The sequence below is a fragment of the Tympanuchus pallidicinctus genome, unplaced genomic scaffold (assembly GCF_026119805.1).
Source record: "Tympanuchus pallidicinctus isolate F22 unplaced genomic scaffold, pur_lepc_1.0 scaffold14, whole genome shotgun sequence".
Taxonomy (NCBI): domain Eukaryota; kingdom Metazoa; phylum Chordata; class Aves; order Galliformes; family Phasianidae; genus Tympanuchus; species Tympanuchus pallidicinctus.
Window position 1 is genome coordinate 9,716,505 of NW_026294659.1, and position 25,432 is coordinate 9,741,936.

Consider the following 25,432-nt stretch of genomic DNA (forward strand, 5'->3'; position numbering starts at 1 on the left):
GGGTGCTGGGTTAGCGGCATCTTCGCTTTGACTTCATGGCCATTCTTACATGTCTTAGAAGGACAGTTAACCACACAGAAGAACTCTGGAGAAAATAGGATTCTTCTGTGTGCTTTCCACAGTGATCTCATGAGCAGAAAACAATTACAGCCACACCAAAAAGACACTGCAAAATTCAGTTCCTTGCATGTTGAGAGACTCCATAGAATGCAACAGTGATTTTTCTTTTTTTTCCCCCTCTGCACCCAAGCGGAGTCCTTTTTCTAACAGTTTTTACAGGACTTGGTACCACAATTAACGTAAATGATTTAAAACTTAAAATAGTTTTCTTTCTTTTTCTTTATGTTTCTCTATTCCCTAGTCCAATTTAACTGATTGGATTCAATTCTTAGATAGAAAGCTTCGTTTAATTCCAGCCATGTTAATTTTCAGAAAACCCTCTTTTATCTGTCTGATGATAAATTTTGATTGCACTGTAGATGAGTAGCAAACTATTACAGTGATATGTATGCGTATTTTTACTAGGATCATTTTATTTTGTCTTTTAGGCACAGCTTATCCATAATTTAAAAAAAAAAAAAAAAAAAAAAAAAAAGTCAGATGACTTAGGCCTGCAAATTGCTTGTTTAGCTATCCAGTATATGCTGGTATTGTGCAGGATTAGGGGTTTGTTGCTGTTAAGTTTCTTGTATTTTGATATACTGGATTTATGGATCTGATTTCATAATAGTAACTCCTGTCTAAAATTTCACTAGGAGACATAGTCAATAGCTGATGAATAACTAAAGTATTCCCATTTCTTGCATTACATGCAGTTTTAAGAAAATGACATTAAGGAGTGTGACAGATAAATACAGGTTTCATTGTTCTGTTTAGATAGGGGGATTGCATTTAATCTTTTTTTTATTAAATGTTGTTTTAGAATTGTTCGTCAAATGGCACAGGAGCAGTTCTTTCTAATGGCTACCAGGTGTTGCATGGGACAGAGACCTCTCCTTTTCTTCATTACTCTGCTGTTTACAGTTCTAGGGGTAAGTTGCCCAATTGAAGGCTTTGGTACAAATATGAATCTTTGTGAAAGTTCTAAGACAAAATATTTGCAGATGAACACAAATTTTTGTTAACAAATCAGTAAGATATAAAGTTCCTTTTGACCTATAAGTAAGCAGCACAATCAATTTCTGTTTCAATTGGAGTGGGGTGCTGCAAAATAAGTAGAAGCATGTATGAATTACGAATCGTTCACTTTTTGTTTGCATAGAGTACTGCCAGAGAGAGAGCTAAGCATTCTGGAGACTACTTCACTCTCTTAAGACATCTTCTTAACTATGCCTACAACAGTAATATTAACGTGCCCAATGCTGAAGTTCTTCTCAATAATGAAATTGACTGGCTGAAAAGGATCAGGGTAAGTTTGAGAATAAATTTATTTTTAATAATGAGAGTTTTGGTGCCTTGCTGTGAAGTACAGTTTTAAGCTTCCTAGATGGTGATGTATATTATTTAGTAGAGTATCCTAACTTTCTCTTCTTGGTAGGATGAAGTAAAAAGGACAGGGGAAACAGGTGTTGAAGAAACCATTTTAGAGGGTCACCTTGGAGTAACAAAAGAGTTGTTAGCATTCCAGACACCTGAGAAGAAATACCATATTGGTTGTGAAAAAGGAGGTGCTAATCTCATTAAGGTAAGTTCAAGTTTTTTGAATTGTGGGATTTTGAGTGTCATTTATAAATAAGTAAAAAGAGATTTTTTTTTCTTGTGGTTTGTAGCCATGAAATTCCCAATTCAACTGTTTGAAGAGTTTCTTATTGGGGTTAAAAAGAGGAAGAAAAAAAAAATCCACATTTAATTTATAAGAGTACTTGGCATTCTCATTCTTCATGAGCCACTGTGTGTAGAGTTGCTGTGAACTAGTGAACTTCTTCCAAGATTCAGCAAACATCGCACATGGATAGTGAGCTAGACACAGGATAGACCTGTTTAGAATCATAGAATCACCAAAGATGGAAAAGACCTCCAAGATCATGCTGTCCAACCATCCACCTGTCACCAGTATTTCCCAGACTAAACCATGTCCCTCAGTACAGCATCTAAATGTTTTTTTTGAACACAGTAGTGTAGGACTACTGTCTTTCATTATGCTGCATTTTCCTTTCCTCCATGTTTCTAACTATTAATGTTAACGTTTATGGCAAGTTTGAATAAATGCAAGACATCCGAGCATCTCTTTAATTAGACATGGTTTCTTTATATGTCTGATTTTCTTTTATGCAGCAACAGTGTTTTTTTCCAGCAGTAACTGATAAAGAACTTTGTAGATAACACTGATTGGGCAGAATTAAAATTACTGATCAAGGACAGTATAGATTTATTTTTAATTTGGGGAAGGAATTTGCAGTGAACTGCTTTAGAATAATGCTATTCTTTTCTAAATGTAAGAGCTCATTAGGATATTGGTCTAAATTTTAACTCTTTTTTAAGTATGTCTCCAATTTCATTTATGTAATAACTCATAACTTGTTATAGAATAGTGTTTATTTTTACGATAATAAGTGATTTATTTTCTTTTATCTTTTTCAGGAATTGATAGATGACTTCATCTTTCCAGCATCCAATGTTTATTTACAATACATGAGAAATGGGGAATTGCCTGCTGAGCAGGCCATACCAGTCTGTAGTTCACCAGCTACTATTAATGCTGGCTTTGAGCTACTAGTTGCACTAGCAGTTGGATGTGTCCGAAATCTCAAACAGATAGTAGACACCTTGACTGAGATGTATTACATAGGTACAGCAATCACTAGTATGTAATTTTTTTTAACTATTTCCTATTTTTTGATATATATATATATGTATAGGTTTTGTTTGTAATATCAACTGAGCTTTTTTTTTTTTATATATATACACTGTGGTTTTAATGTGGAATGTGCTTTATTGTAAAATTAGGCCTTTGGACCTTACAAAAGTTATTATAGCCTTTGTTTGTTCTTTATACAGTTAGTAAACTGACTTCATTACATGATTGCATCCAAGTTCCATTCACTCACACAGGCAGACTCTCTACTCTATTCTGTGCCTACTCCACTTTGTCCCTACTAGATCCCAAGAACCTTACTCTGTCTCATTGTTTCAGGCTTTTCCTAAGCAGTCCCAGCACCTCATCAAATTTCTTCTGCTTACTTTTAGTGCCTGTCTCCTGGTCGCTCACTTGATCTGTTATTCTTAGCCATACACAGACACAGCTCCACTGTCCTGTTTTTAGCACCATACTAGTGCTCTGCTTGTGTCACAGCCTTTTCTCTATAGTTTTTCTTTCCATTTTGGCCTTGTCTTTGCACTGCTCTACTCTAAAAGAACTTCATTCTCATTGAAGGAAGATAATAGTAATTGCAGTATGTACAAAAAAATACAGACAAGTTAGTGTTTCAGAAGTTATAGTTAAATGAAATCGAAGCTTATTTTCACAGAGATGGCAAAAATCTTTTAGATAACAGATTTATTTTTTTTTTAATCAATCAAAAAGCATTTAAAAGATTTTCTTTAAAATGAACAAACTAGATTGTATTTTGTGCAATCCTGTATGGAACAGCTAAACTTTTCAACTGTAATATTAACAGGGGAACAAATAGGCTGGTATTGGAAATTTCATTACTTAAGTGTGTAGAGTTTAGCAAAACTATAAGCAACTAGAAATTGTGTTCCATAGTGGGAGTAGCAGTGCTGCTTGCATGGTTTGTGATATCAGTCTTATAGTCACAAAGTCATTTGAGTAGTTACGTATGAGGTTTTTCAGTCTTTTGCTTTTCAGTTCCATCTCAATAAATGAAATGGGCAGATTTGTAGTTTTACCCCTTGCCTCATCCTTTTGTCTTCACCTTTTTCAGTGTGAAATAGTGCAATATAGTGAAATATTCCTTGTCTGCTCACAGCTGGAAGGATTTTATGGCGTTACCTTCTATTTAAATATTTGATCGCTGTAGAATGCTACACAAAATAGTACACATGTATGAATTGTACATATGCCAAGGAAAGTTTGTGTACTTTGTTGTCATTTGTTTATGTTAAAAACCACAGGACAACAGATTAGTGTAGGAAATCTGTGATTGTAAGTGTATTCTGAAGAGATGTTAGAAGTGTAAAGGAGAAGGCTGAGGAAAAATCTCAAGGTATGCAGGTATACAGGTAGCACTATTAAAAAATGCTCTCCTGGCTGGCAAAGGGAAGTGAGGCATAAGATAAATATTGTAATGTTAAAAATACTACAAATTTATGAAAGTGTTATTAGTTAGTTATATATTCTCGTTTTGTTATTTACTACTGACAGATCTGGAATGCTTAAACTAGAAAATTTGCTAGTACTGATAGGAAGAGTTATGTTTTGTCCATAAATAAGCTTTTTTTTTAATATAGCTACTGTTTTAATTACAAAATGGAAGAGTATGGTGTAATCTTGAGGGTTATATGATATATAAAGGTATTTATGAGGTATTATGATTTATAAAAATGTGTTGATTTTAACAATTGATGTTCTGGTGAAGTATTTTTGTTAAACTGCAGCATGATACAGACTAATACTAATTTTATGCAACTGTCCTCTATACTACAACTGAAAATCTAATACTTTATCACAAAGTAATTTTTCTAATTGCATTCTGCTATTTTTTTTCTTAGCTTGTGAAGCGCTTACAGAATGGGAATATCTACCACCTGTTGGGCCTCGGCCACCAAAGGGATTTGTAGGATTAAAAAATGCTGGTGCCACTTGTTACATGAATTCTGTTATTCAGCAGCTGTACATGATTCCAGCCATCAGGAATGGGATTCTTGCAATTGAAGGCACAGGCAGTGATGTAGACGATGATATGTCTGGGGATGAAAAGCAGGACAATGAGGTAAATTTAATTAAGTAGAGCTTCTTAATCATCATCATCAAAATTCTTTTTGATCCAGAGATTATATATAATTTAAGTGACCAGTCATTTTGCTTTCCATTGCTAACGGGGGGAGCAATCGTATAATACTCTTATGTGAGTAGGCTCCTTGACAGAGAAACACCTGAAAAGATACAAGTAGAGGAGTTTGCAGAATTCTTCCTCGTGTATATAGGGCTGAACGTATCGTATGTTGCTTCTGTCACCAGAATTCTATCAGTGCATTCAAAGACAGTGTTTATTTCTTTTGATTGTTAAAATCTAGGAGTAGATCTGTAAGAGATGCAACAATTATTAGATAATACTGAATCTGGTTGCAAAAATTCTCTTTCACTTTTCAGAGCAATGTTGACCCACGAGATGATGTGTTTGGCTACCCACATCAGTATGAAGACAAACCAGCACTGAGTAAAACAGAAGACAGAAAAGAGTACAATATTGGAGTTCTGAGACATCTCCAAGTAATTTTTGGTCATTTAGCAGCTTCCAGGCTACAGTACTATGTACCAAGAGGGTTTTGGAAACAATTTAGGTAAGTAAAAAATTTATTACTTGATATCTATTTGAAACACTGAAATGCAACAAAACAAATTGTAGTAGAAGAAATTATATTAAGAACTGTAAATTAGCAAAACCTGTCTAGATTTGTATTTGTTATCCTACCTTTTTATCCTTCTGTGAAATTCAGTTAATAAGCCAGAATTCACAAAAAGATGGTGATTTTGAATTCCAACAGTTTTTGAGCTTGGAATTTAATCTCTGAACAAAGTCTGAAGTTACACAAAAGGCACTTATCAGTAAGTAGAAAAGTAAGTGTCAAGAACAGAATGGCAGTTGATATATTACATCACAAACCAGTAATTTTATCTGTAAGTTCTTACCAGTAAGAAGAGATTAATAACTTCAATAAATCTTTATTAAGGAATTATTGAGGAACAGAACAAAATGCATTTGACAAGAATGTGCTTTTGTTTTCAGACTCTGGGGTGAACCTGTAAATCTGCGTGAACAACATGATGCTTTAGAATTCTTTAATTCCTTGGTGGATAGTTTAGATGAAGCTTTGAAAGCTTTGGGCCATCCAGCAATGTTAAGTAAAGTTTTAGGAGGATCCTTTGCTGATCAGAAGATTTGTCAAGGATGCCCTCATAGGTAAGTGTTTGAGTCTACTTATAGAAAAAATAACTTATGTTTTATTGGAAAGATATAATTAAGGTGCTCTAAAGCAGACAACCTTATAAAAATGGAGAATCAAGGCTGGTATGTCAGGTTTTTTTGAAGCTCATAAAACTTGCTACCTTGTTTTTCTACAGCATTCATATAATTGTCTTGAAGTGTCTTTAAACATTTAAATTTTAGTTAAATTTTGTGTTGCAAGCAGTTAATCTTCTTACAGTTGACATCTTTCTGATCATAGAATCATAGAATGGCTCATGTTGGAATGGACCTTAAAACCCACCCAGCCCAAACCTCCTGCTGTGGGCAGTGTTGCCAGCCACCAGCTCAGGCTGTCCAGGGCTTCATCCAACCTGGCCTTGAGCACCTCCAGGGATGGGTGTTCATTTGTGAGTCATAGGACAGGTGTCTCTACACGTTACTATTGAAAATACTCTGTGGAAAGTGTCTGTTCAGCCTTACCCTTCAATCAGTACATAAAAGCCAGAGAAGACTGATAGAAACCCGTTTTGTGGTGATAATCTTTCAATTTCAGTTGAGTTTACATGTGGATTAAAAGAACTTCTCTAGTTTCTTGGGTTAAAATGTGTGACCAGAAAAACTATTGGAGCATAGCAAATTAACAGACTTTGTAAGATAGCAGATAAATTTAATATTACTGTTTTAAGCATTTCTAAATACTAATGTATTGACTGTTATAAAAACTTTTGTGTGTTTCAGTGTGTATCAGAGAATCAGGCCCTGTACGGTAATGCTGGAATAGATGCAACCTTTTTAAATTTTTCATTGCTTCTTTGTCTGTTGAAAAATGTATCCAAGATGTCTTAACCAGTTGTCTCTCAGCCATTTCTGGTTCATTTCTAGGAGTTCCTTTGAAGGTTTTATCACAACAGAGCAAAAATCTACACAGATAAGCAAAGAAATTTTTATGAAGACAACTATTGAGTTCTATTCAGTTAGAAAAATTAAAAGGCTTTTCTAAAATGTTTTGAGCTGTTGTGTGTAGGCATGAAACAATTTTTGTACAGTGTTAGTCTAATTGCTGATGGTAAACCTCTTTAACAAACACCAGTTTGTACAGTACGACTACTGTAATGTAGCTGTGGGCAGATTGCAATTTAAGAGAAGGACTCATCAACATAAGTTGAACATGTTTTACCTTTCTCTTACATATACCTGTTCATTTTTATTCATTTATAGGTACGAATGTGAGGAATCCTTCACAACTCTGAATGTAGATATAAGAAATCACCAAAACCTTCTTGATTCTTTGGAACAGTATGTCAAGGGAGATCTATTGGAAGGTGCAAATGCATATCATTGTGAAAAATGCAACAAAAAGGTAATGATTTGTTACATATAAAATTTGTGTACCACACTGTATTGATACAGCTGTATCAAGTTCAGTCTTAGTTTGTGTTTAGGAAAAAGTTATAATTACTGAATTTGGCTGTTGGTAAGAGTGTTATGAACTCTTCAAACACTTTTTGAAGGAGCTTCAAAACTCATGACTGCTCATGTCCCTTTTTTTGTTTTTCCTTAGGTTGACACAGTGAAACGCTTGTTGATTAAGAAGTTGCCTCCAGTTCTTGCCATCCAGTTGAAGCGATTTGATTATGACTGGGAACGGGAATGTGCAATCAAGTTCAATGACTATTTTGAATTTCCAAGGGAGCTGGACATGGAGCCTTACACAGTAGCAGGTGTAGCTAAATTGGAAGGAGATGATGTAAATCCTGAAAATCAAATAATACAAAATGAACAGTCAGAAAATGAACATTCTGGGAGCACAAAATACAGGCTTGTTGGTGTGCTTGTACATAGTGGCCAGGCCAGTGGCGGACATTATTACTCTTACATTATCCAGAGAAATGGTGGCGATGGTGAGAAAAATCGATGGTATAAATTTGATGATGGAGACGTGACTGAGTGTAAAATGGATGATGATGAAGAAATGAAAAATCAGTGTTTTGGTGGAGAGTACATGGGAGAAGTATTTGATCATATGATGAAGCGGATGTCCTACAGACGCCAGAAGAGGTGGTGGAATGCTTATATTCTTTTTTATGAACGTATGGACACAATAGACAAAGACAGTGAACTAACAAAATACATTTCGGAACTGGCTATCACCACTAAACCACATCAAATTAAAATGCCATCAGCCATCGAACGAAGCGTACGGAAACAGAACGTGCAGTTCATGCATAATCGTATGCAGTACAGCCTGGAGTACTTCCAGTTTATAAAGAAGTTGCTTACTTGTAATAGTGTCTACTTAAATCCTCCTCCAGGTTAGTATGAGAATTTGGTAATTATGGATTCATTTCCTGTGAGAATAATTTTGATTGTGTTGTCAAGAATTTGTTTAGCCGGGGAGAACTTTGCACTTTCTGCTTTGGCTGTTTCTGGATTTCTGCAGTTAGACATCTGTTGTTGAGTTGGTCATTGGTGATAACATGCCAGAGTATTTAGTAAATACTGCTTAGTTTATGTACTAAGTTATGTTAAAATATTTATGTCTACGGGAGTTTCTGCTGAAGATAATTCTCACAAGTGAAATGCTGAATGGTTGGTAAGCATCTGTAACCTGCAACGGTAGGTTAACATGTGCTGATCTTAAAGCTTACATTTTCAAATAAAATGGAAACTTTGATGTTTCCTTTAAAATTTGGACACGATGTCGGACAAAATACCAATTCTGGATCAGTTAAAGTATTAAAACTAAATTACCTTTACTCTGTTTACATGTGAGTATTCTGGTTTTTCCTTAGGACAAGATCATCTGTTGCCAGAAGCAGAAGAAATAACTATGATTAGCATTCAACTTGCTGCTAGATTTCTCTTCACCACAGGATTTCATACAAAGAAAATAGTCCGAGGCCCAGCTAGTGATTGGTATCTTATCTTTTAACAACAACTACAGTTCTGGAAGTTCAATGTTTTTTGAAAGATCCTGGTTTGTGTGCATATGACAATGAAGTGTCAGTGGTCCATCCTGTCTTCTGTCCCTCCCCTAAATTTGTGGAAAAAAAGAGAAAATACTGGGAGGGAAATGAGTCTTAAAATAAGCTACTGAGCTGAACTGCTTTAAAATTCATTTTTAAACAGAGTTTAAATCTACCCTTTTGCCTGCCTTTGTCATTAGATTCTACTTTTTTAGAGCAAGACTAATAAGTTACACATTATAATATGAATTCAGAATTTTGTTCATGGTTCAGTAAATTTTAAACAGAACTATTTTCAACCCAGTTAAGAAGCTTATATTTGCTTTCTAAATTTCTTATTTCTAAAACTGTTCCTTTCAGATTCTAAAACTATAGATTCCATTAGCAGAGTGCTTATACATTGCTATGAGGCCTGTAATTCAAATCTATGTAATCTGTGTGTAGTGTAATTAACCGTGCAGCTTTATCTCAGCATTTTAGTTGTTTTAGTTTAAACTGTTTGTTCTGGGTAGAGGAATGTGGGTACTGTTAGAACTAGAAAGAAAATCTCATATTCGTGAGTAGTTTACCAACAGCTATAAAGTGGTTGTTCAATATGTGGCAAACATGTGCCTCACCTTTTTCTTTAACAGCAACTTTCAAAACTAAGTTATACCTGTTATTTTAAGAGATCAAGAGGCATTGAAATATTGCTGCTGAGAGGACAGCAGTCACGAGTCCTCTCCAAAACAGGCACTTTACTGTTTGGTTTTTTTTTATTATTATCTCTAAATGAGAATGTGAATTCCTAACATGTTATGTATTTAGTTTGTAATCTTATACATAGCTTACGTATGTTTTGCTGCTCAGCCTCTCCCCCAGTCTGAATACAGAGGAAATGAGCTATTTCCTATTGCAGACCTATTTAGGACTGCATCTAGTAGTAGATGGGAGGGCAGGGAATGTAATTCTTTTGTTGTGGTTTTACTTCTACCATCCATAGCAACAGCTTAATACTGAAGGTTTTTTTTTAATTCAAAGTATTTTGGTTTTTCAGAATCATCTGTGATTGTAACTCGTTCATCTGACTGTAAACACTTTGTGAGCAAAAAATATGTGGGGATCACCTTTATTGTATATTTTCAAGTTCTATAAAAAGACTACAGCTATCCATTAATTAGTGCCATGGTCTCTAAGTTGTATCATCTTCTGTTTCAGGTATGATGCATTATGCATTCTTCTCCGTCACAGCAAGAATGTACGCTTTTGGTTTGCACACAATGTCCTTTTTAATGTTTCAAACCGCTTCTCTGAGTACCTTTTGGAATGCCCTAGTGCTGAAGTGAGGGGTGCATTTGCAAAACTTATCGTATTTATTGCACATTTTTCGTTGCAAGATGGACCGTGTCCTTCACCTTTTGCCTCTCCTGGACCTTCCAGTCAGGTATTTAATTTTCTAATGGAAATATTTGAAAATGTATTCTTATCTTCATTAATAGCATTTAATATAAAGCTAGTTCCGGAGTAGATGTTTACAAGAAAACTGTAAACCCTGTACAACAGCCTGTTTTGCACTACTGAACGTTACGTGACCAGTTTGTGTGAGAGTTGCTGTCAGAGGGGTTCAGTTTCACCTCATTTTTAAATCTCTGTCATAACTAAGTAATGAGAACTTAGAATTTAGTTGCAAGTACAATACTACAAAATAAAAGTTGGTAATTAGATAGTGTGAAAGGAAATGAACCTTTGTTTTCCATTTAGAATTTTAAAGAAGACATGTAAGAGTTTTTCAGAGTATTCAAACCTGGCTGCCATGGGAGAAAAAAATTCAGTTAAAAACTTGTGTGTGCATAATTTCTCAGCCATGTATGATATTCAGTGTAGCAAGTATTATTCTCTGTATAATACTAGTATACTAGTGGATACACATTTTCTGTCATCACAAAGTATGAACGAACTTCAGGTTCAACCATTAATAGTACAACTTTCTTTTATAGGCTTATGATAACTTAAGTTTAAGTGATCACTTACTGAGAGCGGTACTAAATCTTCTTCGAAGAGAAGTATCTGAACATGGGCGGCATTTGCAGCAGTATTTCAATCTGTTTGTGATGTATGCCAATCTAGGTAAGCCAATTACATGCACTGTGCTGATGCAGTGTAGTGTTTTTTATTAATGTTTTATTTTTCCAAGTAATTGCATGAGGATCCAGTTTTTCAGTTTCAAGCAGATTGTTAAGATTAAGTCACGTGAATGCTCTCTCGAGAACCTTTGCTCCTCCTGTTTGGGTTTTGAGGTTTCTGTCTTCCTGCAGTCTTCAGAAGGACAACTGAAGCAGCTTAAAGCTATGAAGCTGTCCTGAGATCTTGTGGGGATGAAAATACAGGAAGATAAATTATTCTTCATGCAGACCTCTTTCACAGGGAGGTCATGAGATCCAGGAAGTATGTGGGAGTCTTAACGTTTCTGGTCTGAAGAAGTTCAGAAAGGTGGAAGTTCAGAAAACAAAGAGATGATTTTTCCTTAAAGTAGAGTAATGCAGCTGGTCATGTTTTGTCTGTGTGTTCCAGTTGTAGCCTTTCAGTGTTAATTTCAGTTTAGTTCACATAGGAACTTCACAGTTACAAATGCAAAACACTAGCTCTGCAATACTCTTTCCCTTTAAAACCTCTGGGAGGCTGAGGAAATAGCTCTATGTCTGTTCTTAAGGCATCATTGCTTGCCAGAATGTTTTCACTAAAGCATCATATGAGGTAAAAGAATGCAAAAATCAGGAAATTCCACTCTAAGTTTATCAAGTATTGTCGTTCATCCAAGATAAACATTGGCAGGAAAAGAGGGTGTTTTTGCAATATAGGAAGGCTTAAGTGAAATTCTCCCAAGCTTGGAAAAGTGATTCTTTTCCTGAACATTAGAGTCCTAAATTTACTGATGAAAAATTAAATTAGAAATTGAGTGTGATCTCCCCGTAAATTTAGCTTCTTTGAATGCAAGGCTGGTAGGACTTCTCTATATTTGCAGGTTCTGAATTTAAGATTCATCCATCATACGCGTGCTGTAATACAACTGATGTGAGGCGATTATCAGTTTTGGAGCAGTAGATGTGAAATACTGGCTATGGCCTCTGCAGCATCAACTGTTTTTGCTGTGGGTCTTGATTATGTCCAGCACTACAAAAATAGTAATATATACAATTTTAAAAGTATGAAAACAAACAAACAAAAACACTTAAATTCTGGATTGTGTTTGTTCTTTGCCCAGAAGAAAGTTGTTAGCGTGTATGCGAAGAACTTGATAAAATAGTATCTGAAGTAATAATTGTAACTGAAGGTAATTCTTACTGTTAAACTGAATTAGCTCCGTTCACATTAATGTTAAAATCCTTATTATGCTTTCACATAGCATTACGCTCACACTGAAAATCAATCATAAACTGTTTCTGAAGTGAGTTAAAACATTGTGCTTCATACTTTTACACTCAGGAAGAGCAATTAAGAGGAGTAAAATGCAAATTGAATGAATAAAATATTGCTTCTGCACTCCCAGATTGAAGAGGGTAGTTCACAATTTCTGACTGAGTAAATTTCTCACCAAACTTCTTTTACTTTTCCCAGTTACTTGGATTCTCTATCAGGGACCATTTCTCATGTGGTAGCCTGTGCAATCAAGCATCTTTCTGTGCAGCATTTTCTACAAATTATACAGTACTATTCCATAGCAGTAGTCTGTTGGACTCTTCCTCGTATCTAATGTAAAATATTCTCATCCTTTGAGAAGCAGTATGAAGTCAGAAAATTGTTCCCTTGGGAATTCTACAGTGTTTTACAGCATATATTGAGCAGCTCAGCTGTTGCTGGTTATCACCTCATACAGGCTAAAAGTCTGAGGTTTTGTTGGATTCCTTTTTGCCTAAAACGTTAAACAAGAATATCAATCCAAACTAAATTATTTTAATATTCCCATGTAGAAATGACACAGAGTTTTGAAAGTTCTTTAAAACTGTCTATCATCACAAAAGGAATTAAATTTGATGTCTGTAGTGTAACTCTAGGTAATTACTTCAGTTTCACCTGTACTGCATGTTATTTTGATAAATCTTTTTGTTAGGCAGATATTCCACCATGGCTGGACTTAATGTCGTTATCGAAAAGAGATGGGATTCTTCTGCTTTGACTCATTTTTTCTGAATTTTTTATGTCATTCAGTGCATTTGAAACCCCACAAAGATAAACATGGAAATATTAAGCAATTTGAGTCAGCCAGTTGTGCTTGTATATACGATGTACAAGCTGATGGCATCTCTATGGATGTAGAGTGTGCATTCACCAAAAGCTACAGTACATCCTTCCTGCTACACTCTTTAAGTACTGTGAATAAGATTTCCTGTTTTGAGAGATTAAGTAATTCAAGCAAGAGAGGCCCATTCTATAAAGAATGTAATTACAAAGCTAACGTAACTAAAAAAGTACTGTAAGAGAGCTCTAATAAGGTGCTCTCTGGATTCCTTCCTCTTATTACAGAGATGATAGCTAAGATTCATTTGTTTTAGAATAAGAAAAAATTGTGCAAATGTGTGAGAAATCATGACTTATAGCTAAACTGAGAAACAGTATACAAGATCAGAAGGGACATATACCAGGTGTAATGGTAGATAGGTGCAAGGCACCTTTGCAGTAAAACCAACTGATGTTTGGGTTAGTTGGGTTATTGATTGGTGTTGCAGGTTTTTTTATTTTTGTTTTGTCTTAAACTGATTTTTGTCATGCTTATTTGCACTTGCTGTGTAGTATGACACAGTTGGAAATGTCTTAAATTTGTAACTGATGTATCTATGGCGTAGTGGAAAAATCACAAAATACACTGTGGAGGTCTTCATCTACTCCTGGGCCACATAATGATCACCTCTGGGAGGAAAAAAAAGAAAAGAAACTTTTTGTTCCAAAATAAACACAAATGCTAGTTACTCAAGTGTTAATGAGTACTGTTAAGAAATTGCTGTCATTTACAACTCTCGTTCAGTTGAAAAAAGATCACGCTGAAGATAATTTTGTGTACATTTGACTGATTTTCTTTTCCAGAATAGGTAATAACTACAATAAAACCCAGTAACTGAGAAGTTACCAACTGCATAGTATTTTTTTCTGACAAATGTATGTCAGTGCTAGAAATAAGAAAAAAATTTTCACTCTGTAGGTGTGGCAGAGAAGACACAACTTCTGAAACTAAATGTTCCTGCAACCTTCATGCTTGTGGCTCTGGATGAAGGTCCAGGCCCTCCAATTAAGTACCAGTATGCTGAACTGGGGAAGCTGTACACTGTTGTGTCCCAACTGATCCGATGTTGCAACGTGTCATCGCGGATGCAGTCTTCTATCAATGGTATAGTGAATTTTACATTTTCCTTAGATCAATTGTATATATTAATGTATTTTGTGCACCTTTTGTTACCATATATAAAATGAATTAGTTGAAAAAACGCCTGCCTTCCGTGTTTAACAGCTCCTTTTGTTTGAAGTTTTTTTGCACACAAAATTGATTTGATACTGACATACTTAAAAACATGTAAAACAAAAATCAGTTCTAGAGTTTGTACTTCGTGGCTTATTAAATAAAGATAGAAGAAAACAGATAGTGAAATAGTTACTTGTTGATGCAAAATATTACAGATTTTAGAATAGTTTAAACTGATCACAAAGACTTGCATAAAGATTTTTGGTTCTGAGTAGGAAATAAAATAATAAATGACTTTCATGCTACCAGGACAGAGTAATCTGTGCACGGAAGAAGCTGTACCAGGCTCTGAAGCAGCTGAGTGGTTATTGGAGAAGAGACGTTGCTTTGGATAGCTCTTGAAAGTTCACTTGGTGCTCATTTGCAGTCTGAAAGACAAATAGAATCGAGCACTTTGATTTACAAATGAATCAGCTAGAAATTATCATAGAATAAATCATTAATATCCACACTGATTGAAGACACTGCGCAGCTACTTTTGAGAAATGATGGCAGAATATTGGGTTAGATGAATTTTATAGCTTGTCTTATAACCTGTATCTGTATGTGTTCTATATTAAGTATATTTTAGAAAACCTAATTAGGAATCTCTAGAGAAGCTATTCAGTGGTAAACTCATTACGGCTCAATGTGTCAGGCAATAAAGTCAATAGGCTAGAATGTACCATAGTAAGAATTAATGAACTGAACATTTTATTGTGCTATAATGAGCTGCAGAACCATTTGGCAACTTTGATTTGGTTTTATTTCCAGTACATTATTTGATGATAACAGCACGAAGATATTCTGCTTTTGAAAATAAATAATATATTCACTGTATTCATAATATACTAAAAATGTGTTTTGTGTGAACATTTTATGACTATTAATTATGATTACTATTTGCAGAGTTAATGTATTTTTTGATTTAGCATAATAAACTAGGAAGGTTCTCCTTCGGACTTTTATTCATATTCAGTAACTAAAAATGTAACACTGCTACATCAATAAACATCAGGAGCAAATGAACAGTCTTTCTTTGTACAAAATTAACACTACTGAAGAAGTTGTGTTAATTCTGATTTTTTTCAAGAACAGTATTCTGTCTACACTCTATAGATTCAGACTGGAGTTTTCTACCAGCTGTTCCTATGGTAGATTTAATGTGTCCTTAAATTTGATGGATTTGAACTGTATTATATAAGCCTGGAAGCAGATTCTGTAGTAAGAGGTTTTCACTGAGAAAACTTCCAGCAGTTCCTTCTCTTGCATATGAATCTGTCTTCAGATATTCTGCTTTGGTTGTCACAGTATAACTTTATCAGAGAGTAGCAGCTTTATCTTGGTCAGCAAGAGTCCAGCTTTGCAATCAGAAAGTTATTTCGTACCATTGCGTGTTTCAAAGCAAATTGATGTTGTGTTTTTGTGTTGGTTTTTTTTTTTCCTTTTTTTCCCTTTCTGTTGCTTATTGATTAGTTACAGTGACTTAGATCTTGCTTACTAGAATAACTGCTTGTTGCAGGTAATCCTCCACTTACCAACCCCTACGGTGATCCTAATTTATCTCAACCCATAATGGCACTTCAGCAGAACGTAGCAGACATCTTGTTTGTGAGAACCAGTTATGTGAAGAAAATTATTGAAGACTGCAGCAATTCTGAAGAGACCATCAAATTGCTTCGTTTCTGCTGTTGGGAGAATCCTCAGTTCTCTTCCACTGTCCTAAGTGAACTTCTCTGGCAGGTAAAAACAAATGTTAGGATAAGGATGAGTATATGAGTGTGTGTGATGCAAGATACTGTATTTATGTATAGGAATTGTCTTATTGAATACTGAACAGATGCTTGATAAAGAAATTTCCCTTAAGGTAGTATCTTTTGTCAGTGTTCTTTACGCTTGGGTGTATGCATCATAGCATAGTATTATGAGAAGTCCTTTTATAAATTTAGGAAAGCAGTAAATGTTTTTGAGTTAGGAGCACAAGGTTAAGGATGAACCTCAGGGCTCTGCGTTTGCCCCTTGGAGGTCTATATTAGGACTGGTAGTACTTAATATTGCAATTGGAGATGTGGGCAGAATGGGATTGAGTGCACACTCAGCAAAAATGCGGATGACAGCAAGCTGAATGGTGCATGTTGATACTTCACAGGGAATGGATACCATTCAGAAGAACCTAGACAGATTTGAGAAATGCGCCCACAGGAACGTAATATGGTTTAATAAGGCCAAGTGCAATATGCTGCACTCGGGTCAGGGCAGTCTCGGATATAAGTAGACTAGAGAATGAATGGACTGAGAGCACCCCTGTGGGAGAAGGGCTTGGGAGTACTGGTGGACGAGAAGCTCAGCCAGCAGTTTGTGTTTGCAGCCCAGGTGACGAAACGTATCCTAGGTTCAATCAGAAGAGTGGTGGCCAGCAGGGTGAATGGTATGGACCTATTGGATATTGGGTATGGACCTATTGGATTGGATTGGGTCCAGAGGAGGGTCACAGAGATAATCAGTATTGGATCGCCTCTCTTGTGAAGGCAGGCTAAGAGAGTTGGGGTTATTCCACCTAGAGAAGAGAAGGCTCTGGGAAGACCTTAGAGCAGCCTTCCAATACCTAAAGGGGGCCAACAAGAGCAGTGGGGAGGAGTTGCTTATCTATGAGTGCAGTGATAGACATAATCTATTGGTTTTAAACTAGAAGAGGGTAGGTTTAGAGTAGATGTTAAGAGGAAATGCTTCACTGTGAGTATGGTGAGGCAGTAGGTGTGAATGACTTACCCAGGAATTGTTCAGCCACTCTGTGGATGGCACTTCGGACAGCCTGATCTGCCTGTGGCAGGGAGGTTGGAACTGAATGGGCTTTAAGGTGCCTCCTAACTGAAGTCATTCTATGAAAGAAATAGACAAGGTTGATCTCCTTAGTGCGTTTTGTTCATTGTCCATTCGTAATCCATCCAACAGCTTGTTTCGTTAGCATCAAACTTTGGGATATTTTCTAAAATCTCCCTTTTATTTATTTTGACTCTGCATGTAAGGTCATTTTTTTTACAAGTCTGTAAAACATATTTGGCTTCAGGCTCAGGAAATAATCATTGTTTGGAACTGCTTTGTTTTTCCTTTGTAATTTTTATAAGGTTAATCGTACTTTTCCACTCCAAATAAAGTTTGTTTTAACTTCAGTTAGCTAATCATTATCTATGTAAATGTGAAGTTTTTCTGCATCCTTCTTGAAAAAAAAAAGTGAGAGTAAATTTACTGATGTTTTACTTAGCTGCATATTTTCCATTTTAGTATAACCTTGAACATACTGACTAGAAGTAACAATATCAGTGGAAAACACTATTTTGTAATTTTACTTTTCTAAAGGTACTTTTCAAGATAACTTATCTGCGTATCATGCCTGGCACTTCAGTTGTGTTAGAAACTCATGATGAAACATTTCTCCTTTACAAAACCTACCATGAATTTAGAAAACAATCCGATGCTACCAGCATTGGAAGTAATAATAGTGTGCTTTGCATCTTGAAATATCCCATACGTTACTATAAAATTCACTTCAAATTAATTGCATTATTGTATTGCTCTATGTAATCTACATACTTTGAAGAATGCTTTCTTGTTTTCTCTGCGTTTTTACTTTTTAAGGTTGCGTATTCATACACATACGAGCTTCGACCTTACTTGGATCTGCTTCTGCAAATCCTATTAATTGAGGATTCTTGGCAAACTCACAGGTTTGTAGTTACCTATCTTTTCATCATTTGTTACCACTGTGTTTGGTACAGCCAGTTCTCCCAGTGATTCTGCTGCTAATCCTTTCAAGAGGTTAGTTTTAGAACAAAAGATAGGGAATAAAGCATTTTTTTCTCTTTATCACAAATTTCAGGACAACTTGAATCTGTATTTTTTTTAACCTGTCTTCCTTACTATTGAGAAATTTGCTACTCAGTCCTATAAATTCAAGATTTTTCATATAGAGGAGAAGTTAAGCTAAACATACTGGTATTTACTATAGATTGCTTAGACTGATTCCTGCAAGCATCTCATTTTAAGAGGGTTCAGTGATATTCTGGCCTCACTAATACATGTAGCAATCATAGGAATGACACTAAGGCATGGGTGAAGTGTGAACCTGGGAGAAGAGCAGATTTCGTAGATGTGAATATTTTGTGTGATATCATTTCAGTAGAATTTTATCTTGTAAAATATTAAATATTCACCCAGTTTCAAACCAAATTTTCATGTCTAGGGAATGAGGCTTATGAAAGGTAAGATTAGGAAAATGTAATTATTGCAAATGATTTCTGACTGTCTGAGAGGTTAGAGGTCAATTCCTCAGAAGGTTTACACAGTAATAGGAGAGGTAGCACAAAATAAATGTAATCAGCGTTCTACACAAAAAATTCAAAATTTGTTTCATAATTGATGAATATTGGCAATACTGGATTTACTAAATAATTTGCAGCCATGTCCCATGCGTATTTTAAATATTTTGAGTAAGAGCATGCTTGACTTTAAAATTGTCTGCCACAGTGAAGTTGTTGGAGTGAACTCTTAAATACATCCCTGTAGATGTAGACTACTCTCAGGATTTCAACAGTTGCCTAGCCTTACTCTAGAAGATACTTAGAGAGAGGATGGTAATCTGGCTTACCACACTCCAAAACCCGAATGCTAGGGTGGAGGGGTTTCCTCATTTTCTTTATTGGAATTACTGCTAAGGTAAGGGATGAGAGTACCCATCCTATGTGGGCTTTTCATGTTTGCATGGATTTGTAATGCAAATATAAAGCGGTTTGTTAGATGTACTTTCTTCTAAGCAGATGTCCTGTCCAAAGTCAACAAAACACTGGAGGTTGGGCATATTTTAGGAAGTATGAAGTAAAAGAAAACATGTTATAGTGAAAATGTAGGTGGCAAGCAAGCTTGTTTAGATTAGTACTATGTTTGAAATAATGTAGATATGAAAGGGGTTGAATGTGGTGTGGCTTTTATTAGATTGAAGATATATATCATTTTGTATTCAAGACTGTAGTCTCAAGAATAACAGCTTTCATTGGATTCATGCTAGGCTGCAGCAGAGGAATATAGAGTGTCCAACTGCAGTCATCTTCTGATTTCTTGCTGTCAAGAACAGTGTAACTATCCATAGTAAATAGTAATGCATATAACTTCCAGAAAATTAGAATCATATGTTCTTTAACAGTGTGCATCCCTTAGTGCTTCTTGTATTCTCTTACTGGGATGGCTGCTGCCATTCTTTGGCATTGTGATTTGACAAGTTAATGCCCCAGTTTGGGGATAGATAGAACTGAATAGAGAAGAATCACCTAGGTTGGAAAAGGTTTTCAAGATCACATGTCGCCTCAGAAAAGAAGCCCACGCTCCTCTTGCTGTGGTCTGGTTGAAGAGCAATGAAGTCTCCCCTCAGCTTCCTCCTGCAGTCCCAGTTCCCTCAGCCTCTCTACATAAGACTTGTTTTCTAGTCCCATCATTGGCTTTACTGCACATCACTACATGTGCTGGAGCAGTGCAGTGCAGTCCATGGAGTGAGGCCTAGGTTGTCAGCTACCTGGAGACTTTGCTGATTGTTGTCAGAAATTGAACAGGAAAGAGGTCAACAGCTGGTCCTACAGTGAATTTAGCTCTTAGAGATTTTGACAGTCTAGGAGCTGTGTTCTCCTCCAGTGTGTTTTTTTTCAAAACCAAAAATAAGTAAATTGGGAAATAGTGCAAAAACTGAGTGTGTCAGTTAATTCCTTTATCTGCTCCCTGAAGAGTAGAAGGCACAGAATGTGTGTTTGGTTTCAGTGATTGTCCAAGTCCCTTATGCACTTGCATGTACCATTCACCTCTCTTCAGAGAAACTGCATCTAAAAGGCTTTATCTTGAAGATCTGTAACTGTAACATAGTCCTTCTGTCAAGGATTTAACTGTTTCAAACTCTGTAGGGACATAACGAACTTAAAAATACTGTTTTGTAAATGCAGTTTATATTAAAAAAAAAAAAAAAACATTGCTGTGATTGGTTTTATTTTGTTCAAAGAGCTTAAACTGTTGACTGGCTTAAACATTACCAAATACTGGAATATTTTTGTAGGATTCACAATGCGCTTAAGGGAATCCCAGATGACAGGGATGGACTATTTGACACCATTCAACGCTCCAAGAACCATTATCAGAAAAGAGCTTACCAATGTATAAAATGCATGGTAGCCCTCTTCAGCAACTGCCCTGTAGCCTACCAGATCCTTCAGGTAATAAATTTTGTTGTTCTCCTGCTGCGGTTTTTTTCCTGCTGTCTGTTTAAAAAATATCTATATATATATATATATTTTGGCTTGACAAAATTATGGCCTTCAAGTAAAAACTCAAGTAAACCTTCTGATATCAGATGGTCAGTATATTGAATTCAGAGTTTTTTTTATTATGCTTGTGTTCATGTGATGCAACTGCAGATGCTCTTATACTTCAGTTTTGAAGCTTATATTGTGAAAAAATGAGTCTTTTGAACGACAGCATATAAATTGATTTCCCTTGAAAGGAAAAAGTATTCCTCTCTTGAAGTACAGAGAAAATAATTTCTAAATGCTAACTTTGTATCTGCAGAGTAACGGAGATTTGAAGAGAAAATGGACCTGGGCAGTAGAATGGCTTGGAGATGAGCTTGAGCGTAGACCATACACTGGCAATCCCCAGTACACCTATAATAATTGGTCTCCACCTGTACAAAGCAATGAAACATCAAATGGCTACTTCCTAGAGAGATCACACAGTGCTAGAATGACTCTTGCAAAAGCTTGTGAACTCTGCCCAGAGGAGGTAAAGAATTATTTCAGCATGGGTTAAAAACTTGAAGTAAATATATCTATAAACAAGTGATTGATAAGGAGTTATACTTTTGTTAGCTTTAGTTATGTACTCACGTTTTTATCCACTTCCTATCCACTGGTTTTACACACATCCGTCAGTTAAAGAATGAGTCTAGAATTGAAATTAAATGTTTGAAGTAGATTACAAATGATTGAAGTCTATTTTTCCAGTACTATGTTGATAGGTGGGAATTTAATACAAATACATCATAACCCTAATACAAATCATTATTATTATATTATCTATACATATTATATCACTTGTATAGATACGAGCTACAGGTGACACTGGGGGTTGGGGGAATGTTTTTTCTTAGAGCATGCCTGAAAGGGTCGCTTGCACAAAGCATTGGTTCTGAATAGAACAATCTTAATCTGTTTTACCTCAGTAAATGAATGTTTTTAAAACTTCAGGAACCAGATGATCCTGATGCTCCAGATGAACATGAGTCTTCTCCACCTGAAGATGCACCACTGTATCCCCATTCACCTGGTTCCCAGTATCAACAGGTAAAAGCTTAAGAATTGCTCAGAGTCCTGGGTTAGCTTTTAACGTTAGCATTCATAGTAACTCTCATTACAGGTGTTTAGCCAGAAGCATGATACTATCAAATATCACCACTGGAGAAATACAGATTCAGATCCATTTTGCCAGAAACAGTGTTCCCATCACTTTCATGAGAGAATTTTAATGTTACCAGATCAGAGATTAATCATCCATAGAAACAGCAGGGGGACAGATGTCATCCCAGGCTTGTGCATACGAAATTAGATTCTGGTATTTGTTTGTGTTGATATTTTGTGAGTTGCTTTTCTCATTTTTTAAATTTAGAATCAAGCTCAAGGCCTGACTTTTGGTTAGAGTTGATGATAAAGCTTTCATAAAAATGAATATCTTTGCTGTGTGCAATGAACACTGATCTCCAAATTTTAAGTACATACAACATGTAAATTTGTTCCAGGCTGAATGGCTGCTTAGTTAAACTTTTAGTGGAGAGACAGATCTAAAAGAAATCATTGCCAGATATTTTGACTGACTAAATTAGTAGGTTCCCTACTTAGTTCCCATTTTTTTTGTTCCAATTAATTTTATTTATTCTGAATCTGCTAATTTAATTTCCTCTCCTGCCCAAACCCATTTTCCCTCCATCTTGCTTTCCTTACTTGGTGTTCTCAGCAGAGCAGTTGGTAAGTTGTGCAGATTTTCCCACTCCCTTCTGAGCTCCTGAGTTCAGACACATATTGTAACCCCACCGTTACCCGTGTGATGTGTTCACTTCCTTGCAATAGGTGGCATTTTTCACTAACGCACACAATCCCTAATTCATGTTTCTGATTTCTCCACAGTTGGTTAAATCTGCAAAGCAATAGGTAGATGAGGTATTTTCATTTGTCAGCTGTGTGTACAGCTTTTTAAGTTGGGACAGAGCAGAGCATCTGGAGAAAATGACTGGTCTAGATTTCGTTCAGTTCTGTAACATTAAAGTTTTCCCATACATCAGTGTATGTTACATAAATACAGGTCTGCTTTTTCCATTGTCGTAAGGAAAACATGCACACCAATTCAATCTGGTCATAAAATATGCACAGCTCAATATCCAGAGCACACAGGCAGCCCATTTTTCTTGCTTTTGCTTTGCATGTAAATGTTCTTTAGTCAAAAGCTACAGCGACTGTTTAATTCATCATTGTGTCTTCACAAGTTGAAAATCTAATTACACTGTGTTAGTTAAAAAGGTAAGTGAAGGATGTGAGTCAGAGGAACGGCGACGCTGTCGTGTACGTTCCTGCAAGTACTGCCACAGCAGATGTTGGGTGTGCTCAGAGATGCTCCTCAGTAGTTTGAAGCGAGAGGTGAAAGCCCAGGTTAGTGAACGCTCTGCTGATTCGATGTAATGTCCTTGTAAAATGTTTATGCTTTGTTCCAGAATAACCATGTGCATGGACAGCCATACACAGGCCCGGCAGCACATCATATGAACAACCCTCAGCGAACTGGCCAACGAGCACAAGAAAACTATGAAGGCAGTGAAGAAGTTTCCCCGCCTCAGACAAAAGATTAGTGAAATGCACATAATCAATTAACTTGCTCCATCAAGACTGTGCACCCAGGCCTTACAGTCCAACCTTTCTCTGTGTCTGGCTAATATTTAAAACTAGAAAAACTATTCCTAATCAACATGGAGTGGAGAGTCTATTCACTGTCTTATCTGCAGAAAATTGCTGTCAATATATAACCCGCCTGCAGTGGAAAGTGTATAGTGTTTTGTAATAAATGGCCTGATGCTAATGTGTAAATGGCAAAGGTGTATATAGTATATTAATGTTTGACTGTTAATTCTTAAGCAAGAAACATTTTTTTTGTCTTGATGAGACTCACAGATCTACAAAAAAAAAAAACAAAAAATAATTTCTTGATATATCTGCTGCGCTCTGCGACCAGTGTTGCCTGCCTCACGGCAGTTGGATCAACTCCTTTATGAAAAAGCCTATCCATGTCAACCACAAAAATAGTTTCATGTTAATTCTTTGCCACTGGAGTCGATTTTACTATGAGCAACGTAATGGCTGGTAAACTTTTAATTATTTGGTTGATGTGGAAAATTGGTGATGTAACATTGTTTCTAGATCTTTTTTCATTGCCTTTTTCATTCTGGTATTAGGTTAATCACTTTGAAGCTATAGTTATGCTGTAACATTTAGCATGGCTTCACACCAAGTTAGTGTAGCCAACGAGGGGGGAAAAAAGTGACAGCAGTTGTCCCAATGTGACAACTGTATCGCTCAGAACTTTTTCTTCTTACACCTAGACTATAAAATGGGGAGGGAAAATGTGACAAACAAACAAGTGGTTTTCAGTTTCACATATGTTCCTCACATCTGATGTTTGACAGTTCTGTCTCTGGGTGGGATAAAGAACACTTAGTTTTCAGTAATAGGAATTTAAAAGATTTAAAACAAATATGCAAAAATTTGCTATGCCAGGATGCCTGGAGCATAATAGACTGTATTTGGTGTGCTTGTTTTGTTTCTTTGGTAGAGCTTATTAGATAAACTTCTAACACTTTCCTTCTACTGCATCCCAGTGAAGTGGAAGTCAACAACAAAATCACACAGTACTTGTGAGTGCCACTGCACCAAGTTAACTTGCTGGTTTTCTGCTCGTTCACAGTTCTACTTGAAAGCGAGAATTGTCTTAGCTCTTTATCCATATGCAGGAGATCTTAACATTAGAAGCAGGGTTTAATGAGAAGAGAAACTACTGGTTAGTCAAATACAATTCTGAGGTATCTCTATTCCAGAATAAACATTTGTTTAAAGACTTCGAGAAACGCATCAGTAAATACTGTATTTAAATGAAAATTGGTAACTTGAATGTGTGTAATTTTTTGGAACCTGTCTAAAAACCAAATACCCCTGCAAAACAGATACAGCCCACCCTATACTATTTAAATATTTTGCTGTTTTATTTTATAGAAATTATTTTGCTGAATTCACAAATAGAATTTGATTTAAGAAGAATGTTTTGTCCTGTGGTGTGTGTTGATTTTTTTTTTTTGGTTTTTGGTTTTTGGTTTTTTAATGGACTGCACAGAAAGGATTCTGTGCAGTGGCACTGTGCTGAGTTCTGGAACAACAGTCACGTTGAGATTTCTGTGCACACACACAAAAAAAGAGAAAATAAAAAATTGGCCCATCGGAATAAAATAATCAGGACGATTACACTGTAAAAGTTTCTTAATGTGATTTATCTTGTACTTTTTGTATGTTTTTATATATACATATATATATTTAATGAGCACAAGCTTGATGGTGTTTTTTACAAATGAGTTGATAGAAACAAAGCTGCTTATCTAATTAAAGGTCTGTAGTTTTGAAATGAACCAAGGAAAATTCAGTCGCAGGCGCATTCGTAGGCATTTTTAGGGACACAGAAGATTTTAGAATACGCTTATGTAGCAACGATCACTTTTATGCTTCCATGTTTTCTCAGTGCTCAAGTTAATTCAGATTTTTTCATAGTTTTTTAGTAATGCCATTTTA

At 35.8% G+C, this 25,432-nt stretch overlaps 1 protein-coding gene across 2 annotated transcripts in view; it reads left to right on the top strand.

The window, feature by feature from the left end:
• Window positions 1-24,910, top strand: part of USP9X (ubiquitin specific peptidase 9 X-linked) — a 99,547-nt gene extending 74,637 nt beyond the window's left edge. Inside the window, exons 27-45 of one of the 2 annotated variants that reach the window (XM_052674321.1) lie at window positions 923-1,031; window positions 1,262-1,408; window positions 1,538-1,684; window positions 2,581-2,803; window positions 4,672-4,892; window positions 5,273-5,463; window positions 5,910-6,083; window positions 7,308-7,449; window positions 7,651-8,401; window positions 8,882-9,005; window positions 10,253-10,478; window positions 11,032-11,161; window positions 14,229-14,414; window positions 16,048-16,268; window positions 18,162-18,250; window positions 20,617-20,773; window positions 21,126-21,338; window positions 21,803-21,898; window positions 23,317-24,910. In XM_052674321.1, coding sequence (XP_052530281.1) covers window positions 923-1,031; window positions 1,262-1,408; window positions 1,538-1,684; window positions 2,581-2,803; window positions 4,672-4,892; window positions 5,273-5,463; window positions 5,910-6,083; window positions 7,308-7,449; window positions 7,651-8,401; window positions 8,882-9,005; window positions 10,253-10,478; window positions 11,032-11,161; window positions 14,229-14,414; window positions 16,048-16,268; window positions 18,162-18,250; window positions 20,617-20,773; window positions 21,126-21,338; window positions 21,803-21,898; window positions 23,317-23,451 — 3,682 coding nt within the window. In that variant the 3' untranslated portion in view covers window positions 23,452-24,910. The remainder of the gene's footprint in view (window positions 1-922; window positions 1,032-1,261; window positions 1,409-1,537; window positions 1,685-2,580; window positions 2,804-4,671; window positions 4,893-5,272; window positions 5,464-5,909; window positions 6,084-7,307; window positions 7,450-7,650; window positions 8,402-8,881; window positions 9,006-10,252; window positions 10,479-11,031; window positions 11,162-14,228; window positions 14,415-16,047; window positions 16,269-18,161; window positions 18,251-20,616; window positions 20,774-21,125; window positions 21,339-21,802; window positions 21,899-23,316) is intronic. The other variant, XM_052674322.1, reaches the window with a different exon arrangement.
• Window positions 24,911-25,432: the final 522 nt, after the last annotated feature.